The 24098-nt window shown below is 41.9% G+C and overlaps 1 protein-coding gene across 7 annotated transcripts; it reads right to left on the reverse strand.

The window, feature by feature from the left end:
• Positions 1 to 346: 346 nt before the first annotated feature.
• Positions 347 to 23338, reverse strand: prrc2b (proline-rich coiled-coil 2B). Of its 7 annotated transcripts, none has more exons than XM_046376034.1 (34): positions 23120 to 23338; positions 19528 to 19705; positions 19215 to 19392; positions 18759 to 18861; positions 18014 to 18077; positions 17690 to 17833; positions 16954 to 17267; positions 16694 to 16818; positions 16434 to 16597; positions 16255 to 16336; positions 15971 to 16145; positions 14885 to 15230; positions 14584 to 14771; positions 13747 to 13948; positions 13450 to 13654; positions 11214 to 13262; positions 10419 to 10582; positions 10018 to 10133; positions 9776 to 9917; positions 9357 to 9433; positions 8928 to 9215; positions 8640 to 8741; positions 8354 to 8546; positions 8164 to 8261; positions 7949 to 8076; positions 7559 to 7799; positions 7218 to 7385; positions 7031 to 7110; positions 6789 to 6870; positions 6247 to 6456; positions 2227 to 5541; positions 1151 to 1288; positions 937 to 1041; positions 347 to 752 (listed from the first exon to the last, which is right to left on the reverse strand). In XM_046376034.1, the coding sequence occupies exons 2-31, from the start codon at positions 19640 to 19642 to the stop codon at positions 5374 to 5376; spliced, it is 6711 nt and encodes a 2236-aa protein (XP_046231990.1). In that variant the 5' UTR covers positions 19643 to 19705; positions 23120 to 23338; the 3' UTR covers positions 347 to 752; positions 937 to 1041; positions 1151 to 1288; positions 2227 to 5373. The 7 variants fall into 7 exon arrangements, with proteins under 7 accessions (XP_046231990.1, XP_046231992.1, XP_046231989.1 ...); XM_046376036.1 differs by having other exon boundaries at positions 10419 to 10579; positions 13450 to 13657; XM_046376033.1 differs by having other exon boundaries at positions 2236 to 5541; positions 13450 to 13657.
• Between the last annotated feature and the right edge of the window lie 760 nt (positions 23339 to 24098).

Genomic DNA, 24098 nt, shown 5'->3' on the forward strand with positions numbered 1-24098 from the left:
CGTGTGACCGTTGATTGCACGTTTAAAACAAACATTACCTCAGACGGGGAAACAAACATACTGCAACATATCCTTCCTATCCATATCTTTGTTGTACCTTCTTTTTTTTTTTTTAAAACAAAGTGCACAAAACCATAAAGTAGAGGCTTGGACATGGACAAAAAGGCCTACAGAGTTTAGTACAATTATTTTTGACATTGCTCTGAATAATGTGTCTTAGAGATCACCAATAGCATATTATATGTGTAATGACTTTTATTTAAGCAAATTTTAAAAAACAGAATATAGTTTAGAAACTTTTTCAAATTTTACATAAAGGTAGCATGGACATAACATGGACAAACTGGCAGCACTGAGTAGTTAAGATTTTATTAAAAATCTAGCATGTTCAACAACATAACACAGTTTATAGAAAAGTGTAAAGTATTACATTATATGTAAAATGTATTATCATAATGATGGAAAATGTACCAATAAAGAAAATAAATGTGCAAAGAGTTTGGTTTTCAGTCATCAGTTTGGTCGAAGTGAGCTGTTTGATATTTTTCATTAAACTGCAACCTCAGTTGATCTACTGGCCACAGTCTGCTAGGTCACCAATTACAGGACATTTCAGAGGCAGCATCACTGTTTCTTCGTGTGCGAATTGGGGACCAGCCAAACTCCGACTGGGCATCATCAGCCTGATGGAAACGTCCCAAGCGGTATTTGGATCCTTGTTTGCCTGCCCATGCACGTGGCTTAGGATTCATCTGGAAACAGAAACAAAAATTAGTGAAGAGACTATTTTGTCCTGCATGCAAGTCCTTCTAAGGAAGATAAGTCAGTACTGAAGCATTTATAGAATCATTTTTATTATTATGGCACAACATACCATGATATTCACATAAAAAATAAACAGAAGATGCTTACTGACATCGTTACTTTGTTTCTCACCTGAACAAACACAGTTGTGTTCATGTGAAGAGTCTCCACTCGCTCTGACAAGTGATTCAGCCATTCGAGATGTTCAGCAATAGACTGGGTTAGATCACTGTTGCTCTGTATTAGAAGAAAATGATGTCAAAAAGAGAAGGGAGCTCAAGTAAATTAGTTTTGTTGGAACAGTTTTTACTTTCAATGGGGATTTATTGGTTAATGCCTAATGTACCCCAGATAAGCTGTCCTTCAGTTCAACTGCATCAAGGCGAACATGTTCCAGTTTGTCGATCTGCTCTTTCAGCCGGTCGTCAAGCTCCTGCATCATCATCAGGCCTTCATCGGGTCTGACGCTGCCCTTGGTAGTCATCTTGGGTCACAGAAACACACATATTATTTAACACCGTAACATACTGGGTGGTGAGATCTGTTAAATTTCCATTTAGTGGACTTTGGAGACATTTTGGAGATTGATTCCTTTGAGCTTTAAACTTTAAGGTTTATCTGTGAAGCCCAATCTGACCTCTGTGCTGCAGTGAACGGAAAAAAAAACCTGCAGAAATCTTGTGTGACTGCAAATACTTGAACTGGATGACAACAGAAACAATACAAATATAATATTTATTTTCGTATGAATCTGATTTAGAGAACTACTACAGACTAAAATGTGAATAATATCTTTGACAAAAAATTTGTAAGGGAAAACAGCATCCCATTAGCTACTGGACAATGCCCGAGTTTTTATTTTTTTCATGACGACTTAAACGAATAATCGATTACCAAGACAGTCACAGACAACTGACTAACATCACACCGGTGTAAAACAACTTTCAACTGGTCACCAATCGACTTTAATGAACCAGTTTCACAAACCAGAGTTAGCGCCATCCAGGTAAGATGGCTGACTTTCCCCCTCTCTGAACCGACATGGATTTTACTTCTACCGATTTCGAGTCTTGGCTAGCGTTAGCTAAACTTTTGTAAGAACCGTTTGGCTATCGTGCATCGTTTTTGTGCGAGGATTACAGCTAGCAGCTAGCAAACCGAGACTCCAGATGTGTTAGCTAACAGCACATCATGGTCGCATGTATCGTACTAACGTTACCAGTTTACTGTGTGGTTCTATTACAAAACTAAAGAAAAAAAAGCCCCAAACAAAACAAAACAAAACAAATACGTGTCAGCTACATTCAGAACGAGGCTAAAAGATGGCAGATGTCGTCTATGTTAAAACAGCACCAGTGAACAGCGCACACCAGCAGTCCAGGGGGGCGACGAAAAAGTGAAAAACACACAAAGTGAAGTTACCTTGTTTACCTGACGTACAGACTCTCACAATGTCCAGAGGTGGAACACCAGTGAATCCTGTGGTGAGCTACGCGACCTCCTCACTCCGTAGCCACAAAGGGAAAACTTTCTTCGCTCAGACAAGCCTCTTTGTCCCGCAAAAATCCTTGGAATGTGACAGTCCTGACGCCACGTAGCCCGCTTGTTACAGGTGCATTGTTTTTATTGTGCTGTTATGGTAGTAACTGTTAATAAAATACTAACCAAATAATGGAGAATTATCACGCCGAATTAACTGTAATAAGACACTTTACTGGATCATCCAATGTTGCAATGGATTTACAGGTCAGTCTGGTTTTGCTGGCTCATTCATTCATAACTCACATAAAACGAAAATGTAAGAGTGGTTGTCAGTGTCCAGAACTGTTTTCCTAACCCTTTTTGAGTTCTGAATGTCTATTTGTGATCCTTCACTACAGGTCATCAAGCCCTTTAGTGTAGACTTGAGTTACAGTTAAATCAGAGAGGGCTGGGATGAACAGTACAGACCAACATGAATTGTCTTGGATTTATATTTCTTTAGTTTGATGTGCCTTGAAGAAATGGGTTTTTGTTATAAACCATCTTGCAGGATAGACAAAGAAAAAAGTTTTATCGCATAACCACGAGTTGCAAAAAATGTTCAAGTAAACCAGATGTTTTTGTTGAAATTCATAACATAACTCCAAGCTGGAAGTACTCGTGTGCTTGGTGGAAACGCTTCTCTTTGGCTTCAAGGTGAACATTTGTGCAAAATTCTGTAACACAACGTGCAAAACAGTCAGAAATTGTGCTGGACACAAGCCTATAACCATTTCATACATCATACTTTCTCCATTCACAACAACTTGATGCATGATTTTAATATGACAAAGTGAGAATACAGAATCAACAGTACATTTAAGAAATCACAACTGCTTTATTCTTTTCTTTCAATAAGCTCTTTTTTTTTTTTTAAACAAGGGAGAGTAATGACCAAATATCTGAAAGGATAAAGATCAGAGAGGATAAATAGAATGTTGGATCAGCTGTAGAAAGCACTGGTCCTCTGACAAAATGAAATATGCATCTTGAAAGTACAAAAAAAAAAAAAAAAGAAAGTCAGGGCAACATTTTGGTGCAGGTACAATGATGAGAAGCATCAAGATCTTTTGCGGCAAGGGACGAGAGGCAAAACACTCCAAGCCCGATAAACCTATCAACAAGTGAAAGCAGTCCATTCTGAGAACACAGTGAACTTTTCAACGTTAAATCCTTTATAGTGCCACAATATCTAAAATGAAATGTGGGTTTAAGCCTCCCCTCGCTGGCAAGGCTCAACTGTACAGTTAAGTATGCATATACATATATACCAGTGAAACACAGTCATAAAGATAAATTGTAACATTTTGTAGTGTCATGGAGCGTTATGGTAAGCAGTAACATTTAACCAGTTATGACATTGGCATTGAGTTTCAAAATGAGTGTCCATTACAAAAAAATAAAATAAATGAGGAGTCAGCTTCACATTTTCAAACAGAATAAACACTTTTAAAAGTCCTTCGTAGTCCCCTGGAACTGCAGTGCTCACAAAAAAAAAAAAACCAAAAGCTTAAGCAAAGATCACATTTTAATTTAACAAGCAATGCTAAACGCCCTTGTGATCATTAGCTACTAACAGAGGAAAAAAAAAAAAAAAGTTATTTGGACCCTGATTGTGATTATAGTTAGGCTGCAGTTATTGCTAGTGCCATCTCAGAGACCAGATACTGAATTATCAAATGGGGATGAGTCAGTTTCTTCGGAAATCCCCACAGTACTGTGAAGAGGGATTTTAACGGAATTGGAAAGACAGGTCTTTCAAAAGCCTTAAAAAGAAAAAAAAAAAAAAAAGGCAAAGCGCCCCGTGAGGGACGTAAAAATCATCACTTACGTCACATATTCATTAACAGACAATTAGATTAATTACAACCCAAACAAAGCCGTAAGAAAGCAAACATTTCAGCTATTTTTTTCTTCTTTTTGGGTAAGGAGGGGGAGGTCCTTTAGAGCAAAATGTGAATGCAGCTCCTTCCCCACACGTAACTTGACAAAGACAGCCCATAAAATTGTTGCCAGCTTGGTTGATCAAAATCCACACAGTCGATGGCAGCACTATGAATGCCGAGTTCAGGTACAGTCTTTTTGAGATGTTGCTAGGTTTCAGGCAGGAGTCCTGCGAGTTTACACACGTTCAGCAGATCACATGCACACGCTGTATCAATGCCAGTGAAGTTTCCATGGAAGCAACATGATTTTGGTTAAATGTCCACCATTATGTTTCAATTTACATACAGAGTGAGCAACAGAATGCAAAAGCAAAGAACAAAGTTTTAAGAAAAGAAATAACTTTTTACCAATCTAAGCAGTTTTTGCCACAGTCCATGAGCTGGGTGAGGTACCCCAGATGTGTTGCACTTGACCTTTGCGATGTTGACATGCAATGTTGTTCACAAACTGAAAGATTTTTTATTTATTTTTCTTTTTTTTTTTCTGGGTTAACAAAATAAGTCCTTTACCAAGAGGAGGAATGGGTGATGATGAGTTAAACATTTTATTTACCAGCAAAAATGCCAATGAAATATGACAAAGAAGTGCCCCACTGCATTTCAGATTTGTTTAAAAAAATTTAAACAGACTTCTCATAGTGAGTTATATCAAGTGTCTGCCTGATCTTAAGGGCTACAGTCCATAAACAGGGAGTAAATACAGTTTGGCAAAATGGTATGAAAAATGAACCATCTGTCTGAGTTGGCCACATTCCTTCCCCCACCTTGGAGAGAAACACACACACACACACAAACAGAAATATCTTTACCAATCTCCCCTTAAAAGTGACTAATAATAAATTAAAGAGGACCTTGAAGAGATCTGCTTAAAAGACTGTTTGTGTCTATGTATATATTTATATATATTTATATATCTCTATATGTGTTGTGAAATAATAATGTCCAGTTCTGACAGTTCAAGAAGATTAATTCATTATGGTGTCTGTATGTATAACCCCTGCCTTGGTGCCATGAGTTAAGGTGGGTCTTAGAAGGCTCAGACACTGGTCAAGGGACTTTGTGTTAGCAGGCTGGGGGGTGATGAGGATCTTAAGGTCCATTGTTACGCCTTGCCCTCCTCTACTTTAACAGCCTGGGGTTTGATGGCTCCAGTGCGTGCTGGTTTGGCTTGCCCTGTGGAGGGTAGTGGCTCCTGGAGTTTGCTGGTCATGCCCCCAGATGGTGTCTTGCCCTCTCCCACTGCCTTGCGCACTTCTCGCATGGTTTTACTCTGCACAAAAAGACGCAATGTTACTAAGACAAGAGGATGACAATCCACACATGCAATGCATTACTTGTTTGGATAGTCCAAAGCTGATGCTCAACTATCAAATAACAAAACAAGTAGATGCTTAACAATTTTGACAATTTTCTAAGTCTGCACAATTTATGACAAATGTAACAGTTATTTGGCTAAATCAAGCCATGTTTTTCTGAGAGGCAGAGTTGGCAGTGACTCATTTTTACTACACTGGTAAAGAAGTAATATATTTCCATCTACCCATAACACCATACTTTTATCTTAAATACCATGAAAAGCCTAAATACTACAGAAACATTTCTGCCACTCACACTTGAACCTAAACCGATTATCAACTTTAGGCTATCCAAAAATATGTCAATATGCTTTATTCATATTTGATTATGTTTAGTAACACAGAAGTCATTACCATTAGCATGTTGAAAAGAATTCACTGATGGATATTTTCAATAATTTTTGAAACATTTTCCAAGTACAGTTTAGTCTATAAACACCATCCTTAACATTACTATTAGCTGTATAGAATTATAGTTTCCCAATTAAGTTTTGTAGCACTAAAAATATATATGATCAAGATCTTTCAGATACGATAGTAACACATTATACATGTAATGCAAATAGATAAAAAGAAAATGGATTAAATTAAATTACCTATATTTACAGTGGGTGGCTCACCTTCATGCCATCCTCTGGCCCTTTGACAGGGGGCTCGGGGGCAGAGGGAGGGGTGGAGTGGGGAGGGTCGCGGCCAGGATTGGGATAAGGGGGGGAGCGGATGATGACAGGCTTGTTGACCTGCATGACAGGTCTCTGGATAGGGTTGGGGAAAGGGCCTGTGGTGGGGGGCCGCATGTGCATCACCATGCTACCCTGAGCAGGTGGGACCTGTTGGCCATGGGGGACGAGGAGGGAGGAGGGTTGGGGGGGCAGTAGATGAGATGATAGGAAATAAATGAAAACAATAATTAGCATGCCAGTATTGAATTTCTTAGGGCATTTTAAGACTTGATCTAAATATTTAAGTTCAATCCCATGTCTGTATTAAATATAGTTACTGTTGTTGTTAAATTTGAAAAGTGAACCCTGAGATGGACATGGGAGTACGTTTTGACAGCAGCTTTAACACTTTGGCAGACATACCAAAAAAAGTCAAAGAATTATCCCAATTAACCATTGAAGTAAACAAATCTGATTGTATATATTTGAAAAATAAATACCTGTTGGGCAAAATGTGTAGGCAGAGGGCCTACGGGCCCCCCAGGACCAGAAGGCTTCCCACTAGGGCTGGCAGACCCAGGCCTGATGAGGAGAGGGGAGAAAGAAAATGGACACAGGTTTACAATTCCATTTAAAAAAAAAAAATCTGCATTTGTGATACAACATATCACTTGGAGGCAGAGCTGCATGTAGAGTAGTGTAGTCAGTTAACTTCTATTATTTCCCTGTTATTTCCACTCACCTGTAGGACCCTCCAGATATGCCTGGGGAATGATTGGGCTTTTCAGAGAACTGGAACCCTTTCATTTCCATCTGCGAGCCCTGAGAATAAAAAGATGCACGGTCAATATACATTGTATATAATAATATGCACTAACAACCAAGCAGAACAGTTTTTGGTTGAGCAACATATGATCAGTAAGTCACACCTCACGGCTGCCAGTCATGACAGCAGGCTGGGAGCCAGGAGGCAACATTCGGCGTGGGGCACCAACTGACAGGTTCTGTCCCTGCTGCAGCTGAATGGACTGTGGGAGGATGAGATGTTGCTGAGCTGAGCCATAGCGCAGCTGAGAGCCAGGTAGAGGCATGGTCACCTGGTGAAAACAAGGATGTTTTTGTAAATATGATCATTTATGATTTTATGATTATACTATGAAGGCATATACTCGAGGGGCTAACATGAATGCTATGCGTTAATAAATCCATTTGAGATCTGACAAGCATCAACAGGAATACTGTATCTTGAATTGTTGCCAAATCCACTCACTTGGATGAGCTGAGAGTCCATTAGTTGGGAAGAACCCATACCAGGTCCCTGGTTCATCTGGCTGTCATAGACTAGCTGCTGGCTGCCATTCATAGGTTGATAGTGTGAGCCTGACTGTGGCTTGACCATGTCTGATGGCTGCATGCCAGGGAAAGCCGAGTAGGGACCCTTGAGAGGGGCTCCGCCCGACAGCACCATGGGGTTGGGCTGTGACAGGTTGGGGTGCATGTAAACCTGGGACCTGAAAAGGGGCAGACAAAGCAGGGCTGCAGAATGAGTGACAGGAAAAAATGTACTGTGGTGCCACTTATGTGACAGATAATATAATCAAATGAAACAAACTAATGGAAACAGTTTGGAAATTCAATGAAAACACTGAGGCAGAACTACCTGAAGGGTGGAATAGAGTTGAACATCTCTTGGGACTGGGAAACGGGTAGACCTCCCCGAAGACCCAACTGAGCCTGAGCTTGAAGAGATGTGTGTAAAGAGATGGGAATCTGCTGGGCTGCAGCCGCCTGGATGGATCAACAAATGTAACATGATGACACTTATGCTGATACACCAACACGTCTGCCTGCCAGAGTGTGTATTTATGTTGCTACCTGTTGGTACGTCTGCTGTTGGGTCATGGTGGGAGGTACGAGGCGTGGCTGGCTAGGGAATACATGACCATCCAGATACAAAGGGGGAATATGATTACCTACAGAGGGGACAAGAAAAAATAAATGTTAAGTTTAGTTCTCTTTGAAGATTAAGCTCTCATCAGAAATAGAAAATATAATGCAGTTTTACCTTGCATGGACATGGAAGGTGCTACTGATGCCACGGGCATCGGTGGCATGGAAACCCCTCCAAAAGAGCTGTAGCTGACACCAGTGGAAGAGCCAACACTGCAGGGAGGCTGAGCCCCTGAAGCACCTCCACCAGGAGAGCCCTGCTCAGGGAGGGACTGGGAGTTCTCCCATGCCTTGCGAGCTGATTCCATCTACACAAAAGGAAACATTTATGCGGATGTTTAAATAACAGCCAGCCATTTTTGTCCCTGCTATATTTTCTCTCTACAATTTAATTCAAATACCTTGAGGGTGAGGTCAGCACTGGGGAAGGAGATGGGATTGAGGTTAATACCGGGTTGCAGGTGGTTGGAACGCAGCATGGGGATGCTCTGATTGAGAGTCGTCTGTTTAAAAATAAAGTTCATGATCAATAAGCAGTAGATCAACATTGCATTTTTAAGCAAGAAAAAGACATTTCCATTACCCCAAAAACCTGAAGAATACTACTGATCATTTTACAGCAGATTACCAGCAGTTTTTTTTTTTTATTTTCACCCCCCCCCCCTAAAAGTTAAGATATAATGGCTCACATTGGTGGCAAGTGCGTCCTGAAGCTTGTTGACAGGATTGGACACGGGGACTGGGGTGGAGCCTGGTGGTAGGCTGAAATCAGAATCTTTGGCACTGACACCAAATTCAATAGGAGGCACAGGCAGCACAGTGTCCACATGGAGGTCCACACCATTGACTGGTGTGATGGGGCCACCTTCCAGCCGATCAACACCCTCTGAGCCCTTGCGGTGCTTTAGGGAGCGTTCATTTCCAATGGGCCCTGGTTTGTGCTGTTCCTTACTCTGCTCCGGGCCAGCATCAGAGTCCTGGCCAAGAACGAGAAGAGAAAAGGCACTCTTTGTAAATGTTTCTCAAAGTAATTCGAATTTCAGGTAAGAATTTAGGATTAAGAAATATTTTAACTGCAGAAAAACAGTGTATTTCAACATGTGACTGCTTTGTGCTACCTCAGAGTTGGGCTCGCTTCCAGTGTAAGACACCTGTTTAGTCCACGAGTCTCCTCCTGAAGACTGTACTGAAAGAGCTAAAGAATAAAAAGCAGATGCCATTAGTGAGTATTAGCGGAAAAGCCACCACTTTGTTTCTGTCAGGTTGGTTTGATGTAAAACTATTCAACAAGTGTAAATTAAGTCTACCTGAAATGGTTACATCTCCAAAAACAAAAGGTTAAGAATTTTGTCTCTCGCTTTAATATTTAAGCAATCCTGTCAAGTAATATTACAAAGATAAATTCTCCTATGTACAGTATTTAAGCAAATATGCTCTAGAAACAATTTCAACTTACTGTAATCCAGGTTTCTGATTTCTAACCGTAACAAAACCATCAAGAACAAAGCACTGGCAAAACACTGAGTCTCTCTAGTACCTGAACTGTTGGTCTCCCAGATTTCAGTTCCCAGGTTGTTGGAAGAATGTGCTTCCTCAGGTTGTTCAATGCTCATGCTTCCCTGCTTTTTAGCAAAGCGTGGTGGAATCTTGGATGTGATAGTCCTGTTCTTCACTGGTACCTAACACAGGTAAGAGTGAGGAACAACTTGACAAACTGAACAATATTTTGTACATCCTCTGAATGATTTCTAAACATCTGGATTGAGCATGTTAACTTACAGCGGCTCCCTGTTCCTTCCTCCTTCTGTCATCTTCCTGTGGGCGTCTTTGTTTTTTGGACAAGGCATCCTGGTATCCATCTGGATTTGAAACTGGTCCCCCTGCATCCCCCTCAACTATAAATACAGACATGGGGTTAAGGCAAATTTATTGGTTGACAGGTAAGAAGTACTGAATATTTCTCAGTATTTCTTGTTTCTGATTCGGTGCCCAACATTATCTTGAGGTTTTAGCTAAAACCAGGTCTGCAATATGCATTTACCCTAAAAACATACATATATAGCAGCACCAACTGGCCAGGGTTTTTTCCCCGCCAATGTAGATGGGCAAAAGTTTACCATTAGAAATACGTATTTCTTACACAGAGAACAAAAAAGAGAGATTCAAAACACTGGACTCACTTGGGTAGGTGCTGAGCTCATACTGGGACAGAGGTTCAGCTATGTCTGTCTTGACAGGTCCCTGCTTCAGCTCCTTATCTAATTTTTTCCCAGAGGGCTCACTGGGCTCCCTGTCCTCTGGTTGCTCTATGTTGTACCCTGGGCCTGACTCATCTGGGCCCCTGCTAAAAACAGGAATGACAAGGAGGTTAGGATTTAATTCTGAGCAATGCCAAAACATTAGCATATATATAAAACAGTGGCAAAATAACTAAAAGGTATGGGTACCGTGACCTAAAATTCATGCTGGGGAAATGTGATGAAAATCACAATGCTGTTCATTTAGCAAATTGTCCAGTCAGACACAGACACCTGTTCTCTTAATTATCTAGCCAATGAAACAGAGCTACATCAACGGGGAAACTGCATAATGACAAGTGCTCAGTACCAGTAAAGACTTGTTTAATAGCAGGTGAAACATGGAAACTATGTTATTTTTTTAACTCAACTAAATCAACATCATCAGGGCTGGTAAAATGAGAACTTGGTATCTTACAAAACAATTACAGTTTCTCATGTAGAACGAGCACTCACTTTCATATATTTGTAATCCAGAATTATTTCAACAACTGCTTAGGAGACACCCTGTGTTGGTCTCTAAGCAACCAAAACAGCCTGAACTGAAACAACACAGTAGTGCATTAGCATAATTGCCATGCACATACTGAGGATTCTTCACTCCCAGTAGCAATGAGGGTACAGGGTAACATAACCTGCAATTACTTACACTTGAAATTTTCTCTATTTTCACCTCACCTTTTACAAGATGTCCCTCCATTCTGCCAGCTGTCACTCCTGTTAGAGGGGGTGTTGGAGGGATTATCAGGTGTACGTGCCATTTTGTTGGCTTCCAGCAGTGATGGCTCTCCTTTCCTGTTCTGCCGTTCCACCAGTGGTCTCTGGCTGGAAAAACTTCTCTTGCAAAGTTCCCTCTTCTCACCAGAGCCTGGCTCACTATGGCCAGAGTCTGAGGGGATATCACCGTGCCCCTGTGTAGTTGGGCCTCCGCTTCCACCTCGCTTCTCTCTCCAGTCACCAAAGTCACTGTTCTCTGATCCTGTGTCCCACTCCTCCGTCTGACCATGTTGGCTAGAGCGCCCACCAGAGTAGTGTCCACTGGGCCAGCTGTCTTCCCCGTTGCCTTTGGAGCGACCGGGCCAGGGGTTTGCAAAATCTCCATTTACGTACTCCTCACTTGTCCACTGGTTTGAGCCAGGTTCACGTTCTTGTCGTAGACGACGGAAACGTGGAGGCTTGTCCTGGCGCGGTGGACGCCGTCTCCTTAACATCTGCCTGTCAGGGTTGTCATTGTCGAAGTAGTACTCTCCTTCCCGGTCCTCAGTGCCATTTTCCATGAAGGTGCCAGAAAATTTGGGGGGATATTTTAGAGCTTCGCGTTCAACAGGGGGTCTGCGAGAGTAAGCAGTCTCACCTCCAGGACCATAACCATTTTCTTGCATGGAACCACCACTGCTACTAAACTGGGGCCCACGACCCCTCCATGTAGAAATGTCCCTGGATCCTGCAAAACTTCGACTGTAACTTCCAGCTGTGTTTAGTCTGGGAGGCAGTACACGATTTCCAAATCCTCTGCTGTTTTTGGCCTTTTCTCTGGAATCCGAGGCTGTCTGATCATCTGTGTACACTTTGTTGGATCTCCAAGAATCTCTATCAACTTTACGTACTTCTCCAGATTCTGCGTAACCTTCTCCATTTTCAGATCCCTTTTGGCGACGCCTCTTGGGCAGTTCCTCGTACTCAGAGGCTTCACTCAGGGTTTCACTGACATTTCGCCTCCGGGGCTTGCCCCTCTGGAACTCCTCCACTTTGACAAGGTCCCTTTGTGGTGCTCGAACTCTGACTGTGCGCTGAGCACCACTGCTGTTGTTATTGCTGTTATAAGCCCCTCGGAGATTGTCTCCACCACGGCCACCACGGGTTCCGCCTCTAGAGTTAAATTCCCGAAAGCCTCGACTGCGGCCTCTACCTGTTCCCCTGACTGCACCAAAGGCCTGTTCTTCATCAATGAAGATCCAGTTATTGCGCCGTGGTGCATGGGGCTCTCGGCTTTCTTGGCTATCTCTAGGTAACTGGCTCTTGCCATTGTCCCAGATGGACTCCTTGGGTGAGTCATCACTATGGGTGCTCAGAGGTCTTTCTGTTTTGGTGGGAGCTGGTGACTGACGTTGCCTCTCTTCGGGCTGTTTTTCAACAATAGGTGAGGCTGAACGCCTGTTGCTAACAGGCTGGTTGTCTTTTTTCAAGTCATAAACATTAGTAAGGACTTCCTTCTCCAGGCGGTAAGGGACAGTCTTCTCCTCAGGCTCAGGTTTAGGCTTCTCATTCTCCTTGTCTTCAACTTTGAGAGCCTTGAGAACTGGTTTCTTGATGGGCCCAGTTCTGCGAGTCAAGGGACGCCCACTGGTCTCACATGGCTGGCTAACACTACTACTGGAACTGGAACTGGGTTCAGACCACTGGCTTTGAGCATTGTTCAGCCCCCCATCTTGTTTCTGGCCTCCATCTCTTTTCCAATTGTCTTTGGAGCCATCTAAAGTCTCATCATGAGATTCAGGTCCGTCTTTCAGATGCTTATCTCTAGCGTCCTGTTTTGGGTAATCACTATCTGCATGATTCTGGGAGTGGTTCTGAGCAGTGGTCAGCAAGCCTTGGTCGTGGTGTTGGTGCTCTCTGTCTGGGCCTCGGTTCTGGTAAGCATGATGGTGGAGGTCATCTTGGGGGTGTGTCAAGCTCTCACTGGCCCTCTCTTCATAGGATTCCTGTTGAGAGCAGGCCATATCACTTCTGTAGGGAGAAAAGATAAAAAAAAAAGAAAAAGAAGAATGACAAAAAGCACAGAGGCCCATCAAGAGGGGCACATTTCATGCCTCATGAAGGCAGGTTCCAGAGATTTTCAGCAGAATGAAAGAGCATGGCTTAATTTATGAACTGTAAATTCACAGGCTCTAATATTTAAAACACAATAACTGACTTGTCATCTGGCTGGCCACTGTCCGAGCTTTCATGCTGTCGCTGATAAGGTGGTGTGAAACTGCGCAAGGGGTAGCCATCTTGGTTCCATATGGGATAAGGCTCAGTGGAAGGGGCTCTTCTCTCCTGGTGCAGGTTAGGATGACATCCTTCATCAGAGCCAGGACTGTTCAAGTGGTCCTGATGCATCAAAGGTTTCATCATTCCTGCTTAAAAAAAAAAACACGGAATTTAAACTTTTCTGTGACAGAAAATCAGAAGAAACGGTCTGATGTAGATGCAAAGGTATGAGTTCAACCTGAAGAGTGGACAGCTCCAGGGTAGTAGTCCACAGAAGATCGTCCTTGGGCCATGCGGGGATCCATGAAAGGTGGCATCATCATCCAGCGAGGATCAAACCCGAGGACATGAGGGGGATAGTAGCCCCTCTGGGTGTGGCTTGAGCCAGAAGGGGCAGGGTGACCTGACTGCTGCCAGTGCTGCATCTTGTATACTTGTTCCTAGAAAGTACATGGTTTTAAGAGATGGAAGACAAAAACCATGAACTCCTAGTCCTTTTTCTGTGCAAAAATGACTTCTAACTCCAGCTGAAGCTAATGAAACTACAGAATAAGCCAAGTAAAGAGGCTGTCTTCCAAAGCTGGACTAACAACACTGAATAATGTTTCATTCTATTCATTTATCCCAGGAAGCCATTACAGTGAGCCAAAACAGCTAAATGGAATTCAGCAATCTATAACTGTATAATTTACACTGGGGTTTTTTCTTCTCCGACTTGACTTCTGTGATGCTGAGTTCTCTCACCTGAGGTGAATTGAAACGGGGAAATTTTTTCATGCTAATTTGTGACCACACTCTATAGACTGCATTTCCTATCTTCATGCATGAGATAATCAAACGACATCAGCTCCAGAAACCTCTTAAAAGAATAACAATGGATAATCCAATCAAAGACACATAGGTCAACACTGGACAAAAGTCTCATTGCTTTTCATCTCTGCATATTGATGACTGCAACCTTAAAACAATCCCTTCTCCTATGAACTCTTGAAAGCCCTCTTTTCACAAAGCAGCCACTAATTCACGCATTAGTCTGGGATTAGGACTTTATGGGCTAGAAGGGGCTGGTGCTCACCTGCTGCTGGTGGTGTTGTTGCGGCTGCTTTTGAAAGCGGGTTGGGATGGATTTAGAGGGATGACGTCCACTGTAGTCTCCTGAGGGGGAGGAGGGCTCCTGGCCATCATCCTCGCTGCCGCGGTAGCTGGAGAAGCCAGGTTCCTCACGGTAACCAGGAGAGTTGTTGGGAGGGCACTCACTGGCGTCTGGAAATGATTTGATTGAAAAACTTGTTTACAGTTTCAGTTTACTTTCCTATATAAATTATCTTAAATATAATCTGTAGGCTGAAACGTACAGGTCTTCCAACTTCTTTTACCTTTTGTGCCGTACTGCCAGTTCTCAAGGTGGCCTTTACTCTGTTCCCTGTTTGGGGACAGTGGAACTTCTTTGCTCTCTCCCTCCTTCTGGCCTTCCTCTGTTCTTGACATCTGCCTTTCAGTCTTCCCAAACTTTTCATCCAGCTTTTTGAGTTTTTCAGCACAGGCAGCCAGACGTTCCTCTCGGGCACGCCTCTCTTCCTCCTCCCTGCGTCTGCGTGCCCTCTCAACAGCCTCCGACAGCTCAGGGGACACATATTTTGCCCTAGCCGGTCCCTGAACCTGAGATTGGCGCTGGTGATCTTCCTGGTCATTCAGTGGCTCTCCTTGGTTTTTCTGTTGGGCCTAGAGATGCAACAGAGAAGTTCAAGGGGAAGGGCTAAATTTTTTGCTTTGTTCTTGTTCATGTGTCTGTTTGACTAAACACTCTACAGTATAAAACAAAATAACATAAAAAATTATATATCTGTCCCTTGAGAAAAGGATTTTGCTAAGAAGTAGTTTAGCTTCTAATATGCAACCAAATGAATTACTGATTTTAAAAGTGTGTATGGTTGGATGTGGCCATCTTATCCAAAAACAAAACAAACAAACAAACAAAAAAACAAATGCAATATTGATTGTTCAATTCATGTTCAGGAAAATTGTATTTGAGTCATTAATATAATTATTTATTAGGCCTAAATGTGCAGTTCTACTTGTAGTTCATTTTAGGGAATATGTCATATTATTCACAGTGAAACTGGCTAAAATCAGAGGCATAATCCACCCTTCAACTATGTCTATCACATCTTTTAACTTGCCAAACAAAAGCCCTGGCAAGTAAAACACAGTCCAACAGATATTTCTATGGTTACTGCAAGGTCATCTCTCCCAATTCACAATGGCAGTCTCACTTGAGGGTATGTGAAGGTGCACTGCTATTCAAATGCCCTGTGTTTAGTGCCTCATTTTTTACAGTCACAGAGGGATTAAAGAAAAAGATGCGTTTTAACGATGGATAACATCATAATGAGCCCATCTTAAATAAGTAATCTCAAAGGCACAAGATGAAAGTGGAAAAACACAGCTTAGCGTCTGGTTACCGGGGTGTCCGTAGAGACATATCTGCCACTGGTCTTCCTGGGAGGCTCGTGATGGTGATGTTGGTACGAATAACTCTCCTCAGGGCCCTCTTGAGGGTAAGACGCCTCACCCGAACTCAGGGAGGATTGGCAGTCACGTTGGACATCTCTCTCTCGCTCTCTCTCCCATTCAGTCCTTAAAAGTAATGGATCAAATTTAAACTAGAAATCTTTTAAATGATTACAGCAAACATGAGCATAAGCGTATTTAGAGCAATAATCAGCTATGAGGGAGGAGATCTCACCACATCTTGTTTTTATCACCGTGGTCTTCTTCATCATCGCTGAACTTGAGCTTTTCGCTATAATCGACTTCCTCATGGAGTCCTGAAAAAACAAAACAACAGTCAGAAAGTGTACTGCAGAATGGGATGAGATGGGATGTAATGCACTGACAAAGGACACTTGTGTCTGAAATACTGACCAGCCCATCCATCCTCACAGTCATTGTCAAGGTCATCCAGATCCTTTAGGTCCTCTGGATTAATGATAGCTGGACGTTGCAGTCTGTCACCAGGCCTACGAATAGGCTGAGAAGACAATCGAGGTGGAGCACGGACAAAGCGGTTCTCTCTTTTCACATCACCACTGCAATCAGAGAACGTAAAAAGAACCATCAGTAACTGCCACATGTCACAGACAGTTAAAAATGTTCCACTGTCCTAAGATTGTGTATGTGCTCACTTGACAAGTTCAGGTTTGGCATAGCTCTGCCTAAAGGCAGGTTTACTGTCAAATCGGGCTGGGGCTGCAACGGTGGCAGGAACATGGTCTGTCCCTGGGGCTTCACGTGTCTCTTTAGAGCACATCTGAAAACAGCAGGACAAAACAATGTGTTCATACAATGAGCCACCAAAAGGACTGTTACCGCTCATTTTAAAACCACTGAACTGCCTTTGAAGCATTTTACAAACAATGGCCTGAATAAGTTGTGTTGCACTTACAAACGCGGGCAACATGTCATGGTAGACAGCAGTTGAGGTGTGGTGAAGCTGGTACTGCAGGGCAGTAGGGACGGTTGTTCTGCGGACAGGCTGGGCGGGTCGCAGGGAAGGCTCCTTGGGGTCAAGGACTGGTGACTGAGCAGTCACTACGGTACTAGAGGTTGTGCCGGTAGTAGCGGAGGGGTGAGATGAGGCTGGAGGGGTGCCGCTCTCACCCAGGGCAGTGATCTTCCCCTCAGCATCTGCTGGCAGGGCGAGGGTCAGGGACGAGGGTTGAAGGTTCCTGCCACCACCTTCCCTCCAGCTCGTCACATCTTGAAGTGAGCAGAGGGAGATTTCAGAAATAAACAAATTCTACATGGAACGATTTACACAGTTAAAGGAAATATCTCACTGTTTCAACATCATCCCCGTGTTCTTAATGACAGGAGTTAATTATGTGGTTCTAAGTCAATCAATACTCTCTGTACAACTGAAACTACGAATACTTAATACTGCAGACTGCCTGTACAAAAAAAAAAAAAAAAATTCCCCACAGCAACTCAGTTCAATTGCAAAAACCCAGAGCCTTCCACTGTTAGAACTGGTTTCATTTCGTTTATAAAGTCTTTAATGTTTTCAGCAGTATCATTAGTTTCCAGATGTTACAACTCAATAATTTGCTTTCCAGAAGACTTTATCTTTTTTTTTTTTTTTATCTATGAGACCACCAATCAAATCCTGAGTTCAGACTTACTCTGGGGGCGGAGGCTTGGTCCGGGCCCATACGACGGATCGAAGCCGCTTCTTTCCTTGCCAGCCCTGTCCTGTTCTCCAGCTGCTTTCAGCGTGGGAAATTCCTCGTGAGAGAAGGGCTGAAGTCGGTTTGAGGCCCTTGAACCTGATGTTGTCATTGAAAGAAGTTACAGAAAGAAATGTGATTGTCTGACTTGTGCAACCAGAACTTTGTGGTACTCACTGGGAAAGACGTGAGGGAGGTCATAATATGGAAACATACCATTGCATGTCTTGATGTTTAAGCACACCCAACTAATGATTACAGATACATGAGATGACTCACCATCTTGCTCTACTGCCTTTCCATTTAGCTGGGCCCATTGCTTTGGTCCACATGTGGTCGCGTTCTGTGGAAATAAAGAAAACCAAGGTCACAGTCTAAAAGCTGCACGACATCTCTTTGGTCCTTGGGTTATCAAAGGAGTCTTTCTTCCTGTGTCTGCATGCAGAATATTTCCCTAATCTAACTTCTCATATACATAAAACATTAACAGTGTACATTAAATAAAGATGCTGCAGCTTCTAAATTAATGACATAATGATGTCGGGACAGAAGGTAATTCAAATGTCAGCCGATAAATCCATCTTGACCTTTTCGCTGTGTTAGCTACACTGAAACCGAACAGACACTGGTTATCATCCTCTCTGTGTCTTCCACGAAAACAAATATCCACCTGGCATACAGGCAGATATGTTTTTTGTTCAAGGGTGCTGCTTCAAGCTGAGATCTTTAATACCGTCCAGTGTATCTAATACAACCTTAGACACACTGAAAATTTGAGATACTTGCCAGAAAGTACAAAATGGATTACTAAAGGTGGAACTGTACAGCAAGTGTTAAGTCACATTTATTGAAAGAATGCAGTGGGCATTTTCTTGCACGGGGGGCAATTTTCTTGACATTAATCTGCATTACATCTGTGGCTGTGTATTAAGGAAAGCTTTTTAAGATCAAATAGGACACAGTAGTTTAAATGCAATCTTCATGAGGTCCCAGACTGAACATAACCATGGGTACACATACACACCTCCTGGTTGGCTACCGGTGAGGGCTTCTGAAGATTGGAGACAGATTTCTGTAAAGCCAGCTGCGGCTGCAACTCCGGCAGCTGTGGTATTGATGCAATAGAACTACAAAAACAAAAAAAAAGGAATGAAATATTTGTGAAATTTAGTCAGCTTGATACATAGTAGAAGCGCAGAAAACAGGATCTCTCAGCAGGTGTAAACACTAATCATAAGGTAAAAGCTTTTCAGCTCTACAAAGCTAAGAGCCTTATTTTTACCCAGTGTAGTTAACTTGGTTTCTATGTGTGACTTTCTACCGCTGTATTATGGGAAATCATAAACTGGAAAGACTACGAAGAATTACTGTAGCGCATAAAATATCAGAAATGAATACAAAAACTGACCTGCAGCACAGCTGATTTACCTTATTTTGATATACTGATTTGACAAAGTCATTTGCACTTTTCGCCCCTTACCTCTTTTGATCGGGTTGTTCCTGCTTGTTTGCCCATCCTGTACCGTCTTTAGGCACAATAATCACGTTGGGATCGTTTCCTTTGTTTTCGGACTTCAAGCTCGGCAGGTGAGCAGGTGGGGGCATGCGCCGGGCTGTGGCCACTTTGCCAAGACTCTGCAAGCCATGTCGCGGAACTACTGGGAGAGAAAACAAAGGCGGTTAAAGAAAGGGGGTGTGAGATTAACAGAGTAAAGGCTTAAGACTAACGGAGTAACAGAGATGTAAAGAAAGTAATTAAGTATTGAGGACAGAAACAAAATTAACAACCTTACCTGTGTTTTTCTGAGTTTCTATTGATTTTCCCTTGTACTTGTCAAATAGGCTGAGTGAGGAATACTTGCTTTTCCCATCCTTGGACTTGGTTATTTGCCCCAAACGATCGGACATTGCGATGTAATGTCATCGAGTATGGAAATTTTTCTTTGCGCCTCTTCCCAGTGCCTTCAGATTCTGCAATAAGAAAAAGAAATTCCAACCTTAGGTACAGACACTGTGAGTGAGCTTTTGTTGCAAAACAGAAAAAATCTAAAGACATGTGAGGTGAGTAAATAAACTACACCTGCTTCACATGGTCTAACTGAGCGAACGACACCAAATAATGACCCTAAAATCCACCAAGATTAACTGAGTGTGTAACAATTAGCTACAGCTGAAAGAAATCGGTCCACGAAGGATGCCACTGCACCAAGAGAAACTCAAGCTAGACAGCTAAAAATAACCTCACTTAAACTTATGTGGCCGACCATCGTCCATGGTTTGTTGCTTGGTGTACACACAGATGCGCGCAGTACAGATTGCAGTGACCACTGAGCACAAATCAGCGGCAATGCAGTTGATCAGAGAGAGCGTTCTGATTGTTATTTTTCCGGCTTAACACCAATTACTCTTTTAGCTTTCTTTTCTTCTTCCTTACATAAAGCATGGTGTGAAAATGCCAGTGCAAATCAAATAACAGAAAGCCAAAGCAAAGCCTTATAATATGACGAATGATGATACGATTTAATCAGATTCCAGGTAAAGTGATGCCTTCGGGGAATGCCTTTGCCATGAGGTGGTGGTGTGGCTCATTGGTGTATATGGTTGGATAGTTTGATTTGACTGTCTGACTCTGATGCCTTTTTAAATCGGAGAACAAAGCATGACTAATTATTTCCTCACACAGGCCCGCCATGTGTCATGCAAGTACATCTGAACAAGATATATATATATATATATATATATATATATATATAAAAAAAGACTCTCTCTGTTCATTGTTTAATTAAATCCAGTGAAACTGGACATCAGTCAGAGCATCCCTTAAATGGAGTATTTAAAGTAGGTGAGAACATATCTGACAGGAACAATCTCCAGTTGTCTCCTGTTGCCCATTCATGCATGTAGCACGGACATGCAACTCTAGACAAGTTTAATAGTTAGCAGTCAAAGCAGATCAGTTATGTGGATTATCCTGGAGTAAACACATTGTCTCCGAGTTCTGACTTTCTCAAATATATTACTGCTATGCTTTGAACAACATACAGCAAATGCAGGAACTCATCACTGTGTGTCAGCTGAAGATATGTCAGGGATGTCGATGCAGGTTCTCAGTCATCCGGTCCATGGTAGTTTAACTGCTAGAAGCGAAGGCAACCGGATATCTTTAGGTTGTTGAAGATGTTTCACCTCTCATCCAAAAATGTTTCCTCAGATGAGGTGAAATACCTGGAACTCCCCATCAATCTCAGAAGTGAAAAAGCCTTTCAGATGAGAGGTGAAACGTCTTCAACAACCTAAAGATATCCAGTTGCCTTCGCTTCTAGCATTTCAATATTTCAGGGATGTTTTAATGCGACTTTAGCTGCTGACTTTTAAACAAGTAATCTTTTGACATGATTAACACTCTATTCAAACTAAAATCAAATATGAGAGACCAGGTTCTTGTTGGCAGGAAGCAAGAGTCATGATGTTGCCATGCCAAGAATCCCTTCTCTTTCCTGGCTGAAACTCCACTTCCATCTATTCTTCCTTTACAGCTGAGTTACTTTCTAACTCATGCTGCATTTGTGCATTTATGCTTTGGCCTGTGGTGCATACGATTTCATAAGAAAGAACCATGTTCTCACAGCACCAGGTTAAACTCCTGATGTTGGACAAAATCAAACTAATAACATGCATACTTGAAAAACACAAAATTGTTACCAAAATCATTACCAACAGAAAAATGATAACACATACTATATAATACAGCAAAAACTAGTATAACGTCTAGGAACACAAATTGCATCATAATACAAACTGTGCAGATAAACAACAAATGCAAGACACTAAAGAGAAATATGAAAGGTAAGTCACTGAAGTTTATCGGTTGAACTCTTATTTGAAGGTAGATGAGGAAACAGATGTTTTTTTAAGATATATTTAATATTTAAAATTAGGAGGGATTTTCCAATATCTCTCTCAAATATGCCACAATAGTTAACTGAAGGCATATATAATGAAGTGCAATAACACAAGATCCTAAACACTTATCATTACATCTAAAGGCGATTTCGTACAATCACCAAAACAATATAACTGATGTGATGTGAAGTGTGAAAAACTGGGGAGACACAAGGCATCGATAATGTGAGGGAAATTTTCGTATAATTAGCTACACCCAACAGCCCACAACTGATGTTTTCAATATTTTACAGACAAACTTATGTAAACTGATATCGCCGTTTAAGCCCTATTCTTAACCATCCGTAATGTATCTGAGGCCGCATAGGCGTTTCACCGGGACTTCTGGAGAAAAACACCCGTCCATCAAGGTCGATTTATTCACGTGTTAAAACGATCCTGTCAGAGTATTTCCGCATATTTGTAGTTCAGGAAAATCTCAGAATTTCTACATGGAGCAGCAAATTACATTTTAGCGTTAGTTAACGTCAAGTTGGACATGGAAGCTAACGCTATGACAGTTAGCCGTTATCCTTTTACAGACTTTGTTTACATTTTAAATGTTATTTTCACCCAAACAAATACTTAAAATGAACGACACGGGTTATCAAATTGAATACAGCATATATTTTCTGACCGCAGAATAACGTTTGACGTTATTCTTCTCTCTTACATTTGTTGTAGGTGTCGTTGCCTCGTTGAAAGCTAATGCTAATTCCAGCACATGAAACTGACACCAATCAGTTCCCTGCACAAAAACAAATGCACAAATCTATCCCAGCGAGCAAAATAAAACATAAAAACGGCCATGGTCAATTTAGCAAATTATAGAGACCACCCAAGATTATTTTATATCGAAACATAACAACACAAACGTCAAAAGGTTTGTGTTGTTAGGTTTACTTGCTAGCCGTCGTTAGCGATATATGCTAGCTGCTTGCCAAAGAAGAATAGCTATGTAAACATCAAGTGCAGGTAGCCGATATCGTGTACGGCTGTATATCATTGTTGCCAAACTGTAAAAGACACAGGGAAATAACCATTTTCCTGTTAATCCAAGATAGCTAAGGAATAACAAAACAACCAATTGCTCTTACTTAGCATTTACTAGCTTCGACAGTCGCACCTTCCTCGGAAACTAGCTTAACAGCAATCCCGTGTAACTTAGTGTTCAAAAAACAACATTGACAGGCCGGGGCTTTTCAGTGCGGCAGTGCTTGATATTGTTAAACACATTGTGTTTTTGGTGGGGGATTTATTAAACACTCAGACCCATGCTAATATTTTCTTGGCTTTCGGAGCGGTCAAACGACAGGGATGGGAATATAGGACAAGGCGATTAAAAATGGCTGCTGCACAGAACAAAGCAACAATAAAACTAGGCAGCGGAGAAGACGAACAAAACTGGTGATTTGACATGATCACTCACAATCCATAACTCACCGATTCAACGACTTATTGTACCTTCTGATCAGTGACAGTGATATATTTCCACAAAATGTTGTCTAATCAAAGGATGGATGGCGATTGTGAAGCCCAATCTTCATAGGTTGAACCGATCGCAGTATTTTTGCTGGGATCCTACCCGGCCTGAAAATGAACGGGGGTCTGTGTAGGCTGGAACAGCTCGACCGAGAGCGTCATACGTCACCGAACGACGATGGCAAGAAAGCAAAACGAGCGCCCCCTGCCGGTCGACTTCAGCGCCTACAGAAACAGCCTTATTATTTGGAGCCACGTTCACTCGTCTTTTCATGGGTACATGATAACAAAGTGCACTAAAAGTCACTGTAATAAAATACAAAATATACTCTGGAATTACGGACATATTGGCATTTAATTAGTACAATAATATTAAACCTAACAGGAGGACCCAGTGTTTAGTGTTTTCAGATAGACTACAGAGTGGTAGAGTATGGACAATTTAGCAAAGCATTTTATTCTGTGGGGTGTATAATTTGCCTCTGATTCATCCATTCACAGAACAAATACACAGCAGGAAGCAAGCACCACACAAAGCACTGGTTTAAACATTTTCCCATCAGGAGCAGCTGGAGTTCAAGAACTTCCAAAGATAGAACTTACAGTTCTGTAAGAACTACCAAATATGCAATTTATGATCACCTGTTCTACCTGCTGAGATTTGACCTCTGGCAGTCAAACTTCACTGGGTGTCTCAGCTGACATTGTTTTATTGCTGACAACAACAGGGAAGGAACCTGCATTAAACAGTGTCTGTGCAGCTCTTCGACCAAGCTTATTTCAGGAAGTAAAATAAACTGAAGGGATGAAATTATGCAATGGGGAGCATTCAACTCTACAACAGAAGCAATGAACACTAATGGCAGGTAATGATCACCAAAATCAAAACCTTCTCAAAACATTGAAAGTGTACGCGATAGTTAAATATTCCTCTAGAGGG

The sequence above is a fragment of the Scatophagus argus genome, chromosome 20 (genome assembly GCF_020382885.2).
Source record: "Scatophagus argus isolate fScaArg1 chromosome 20, fScaArg1.pri, whole genome shotgun sequence".
NCBI lineage: Eukaryota > Metazoa > Chordata > Actinopteri > Scatophagidae > Scatophagus > Scatophagus argus.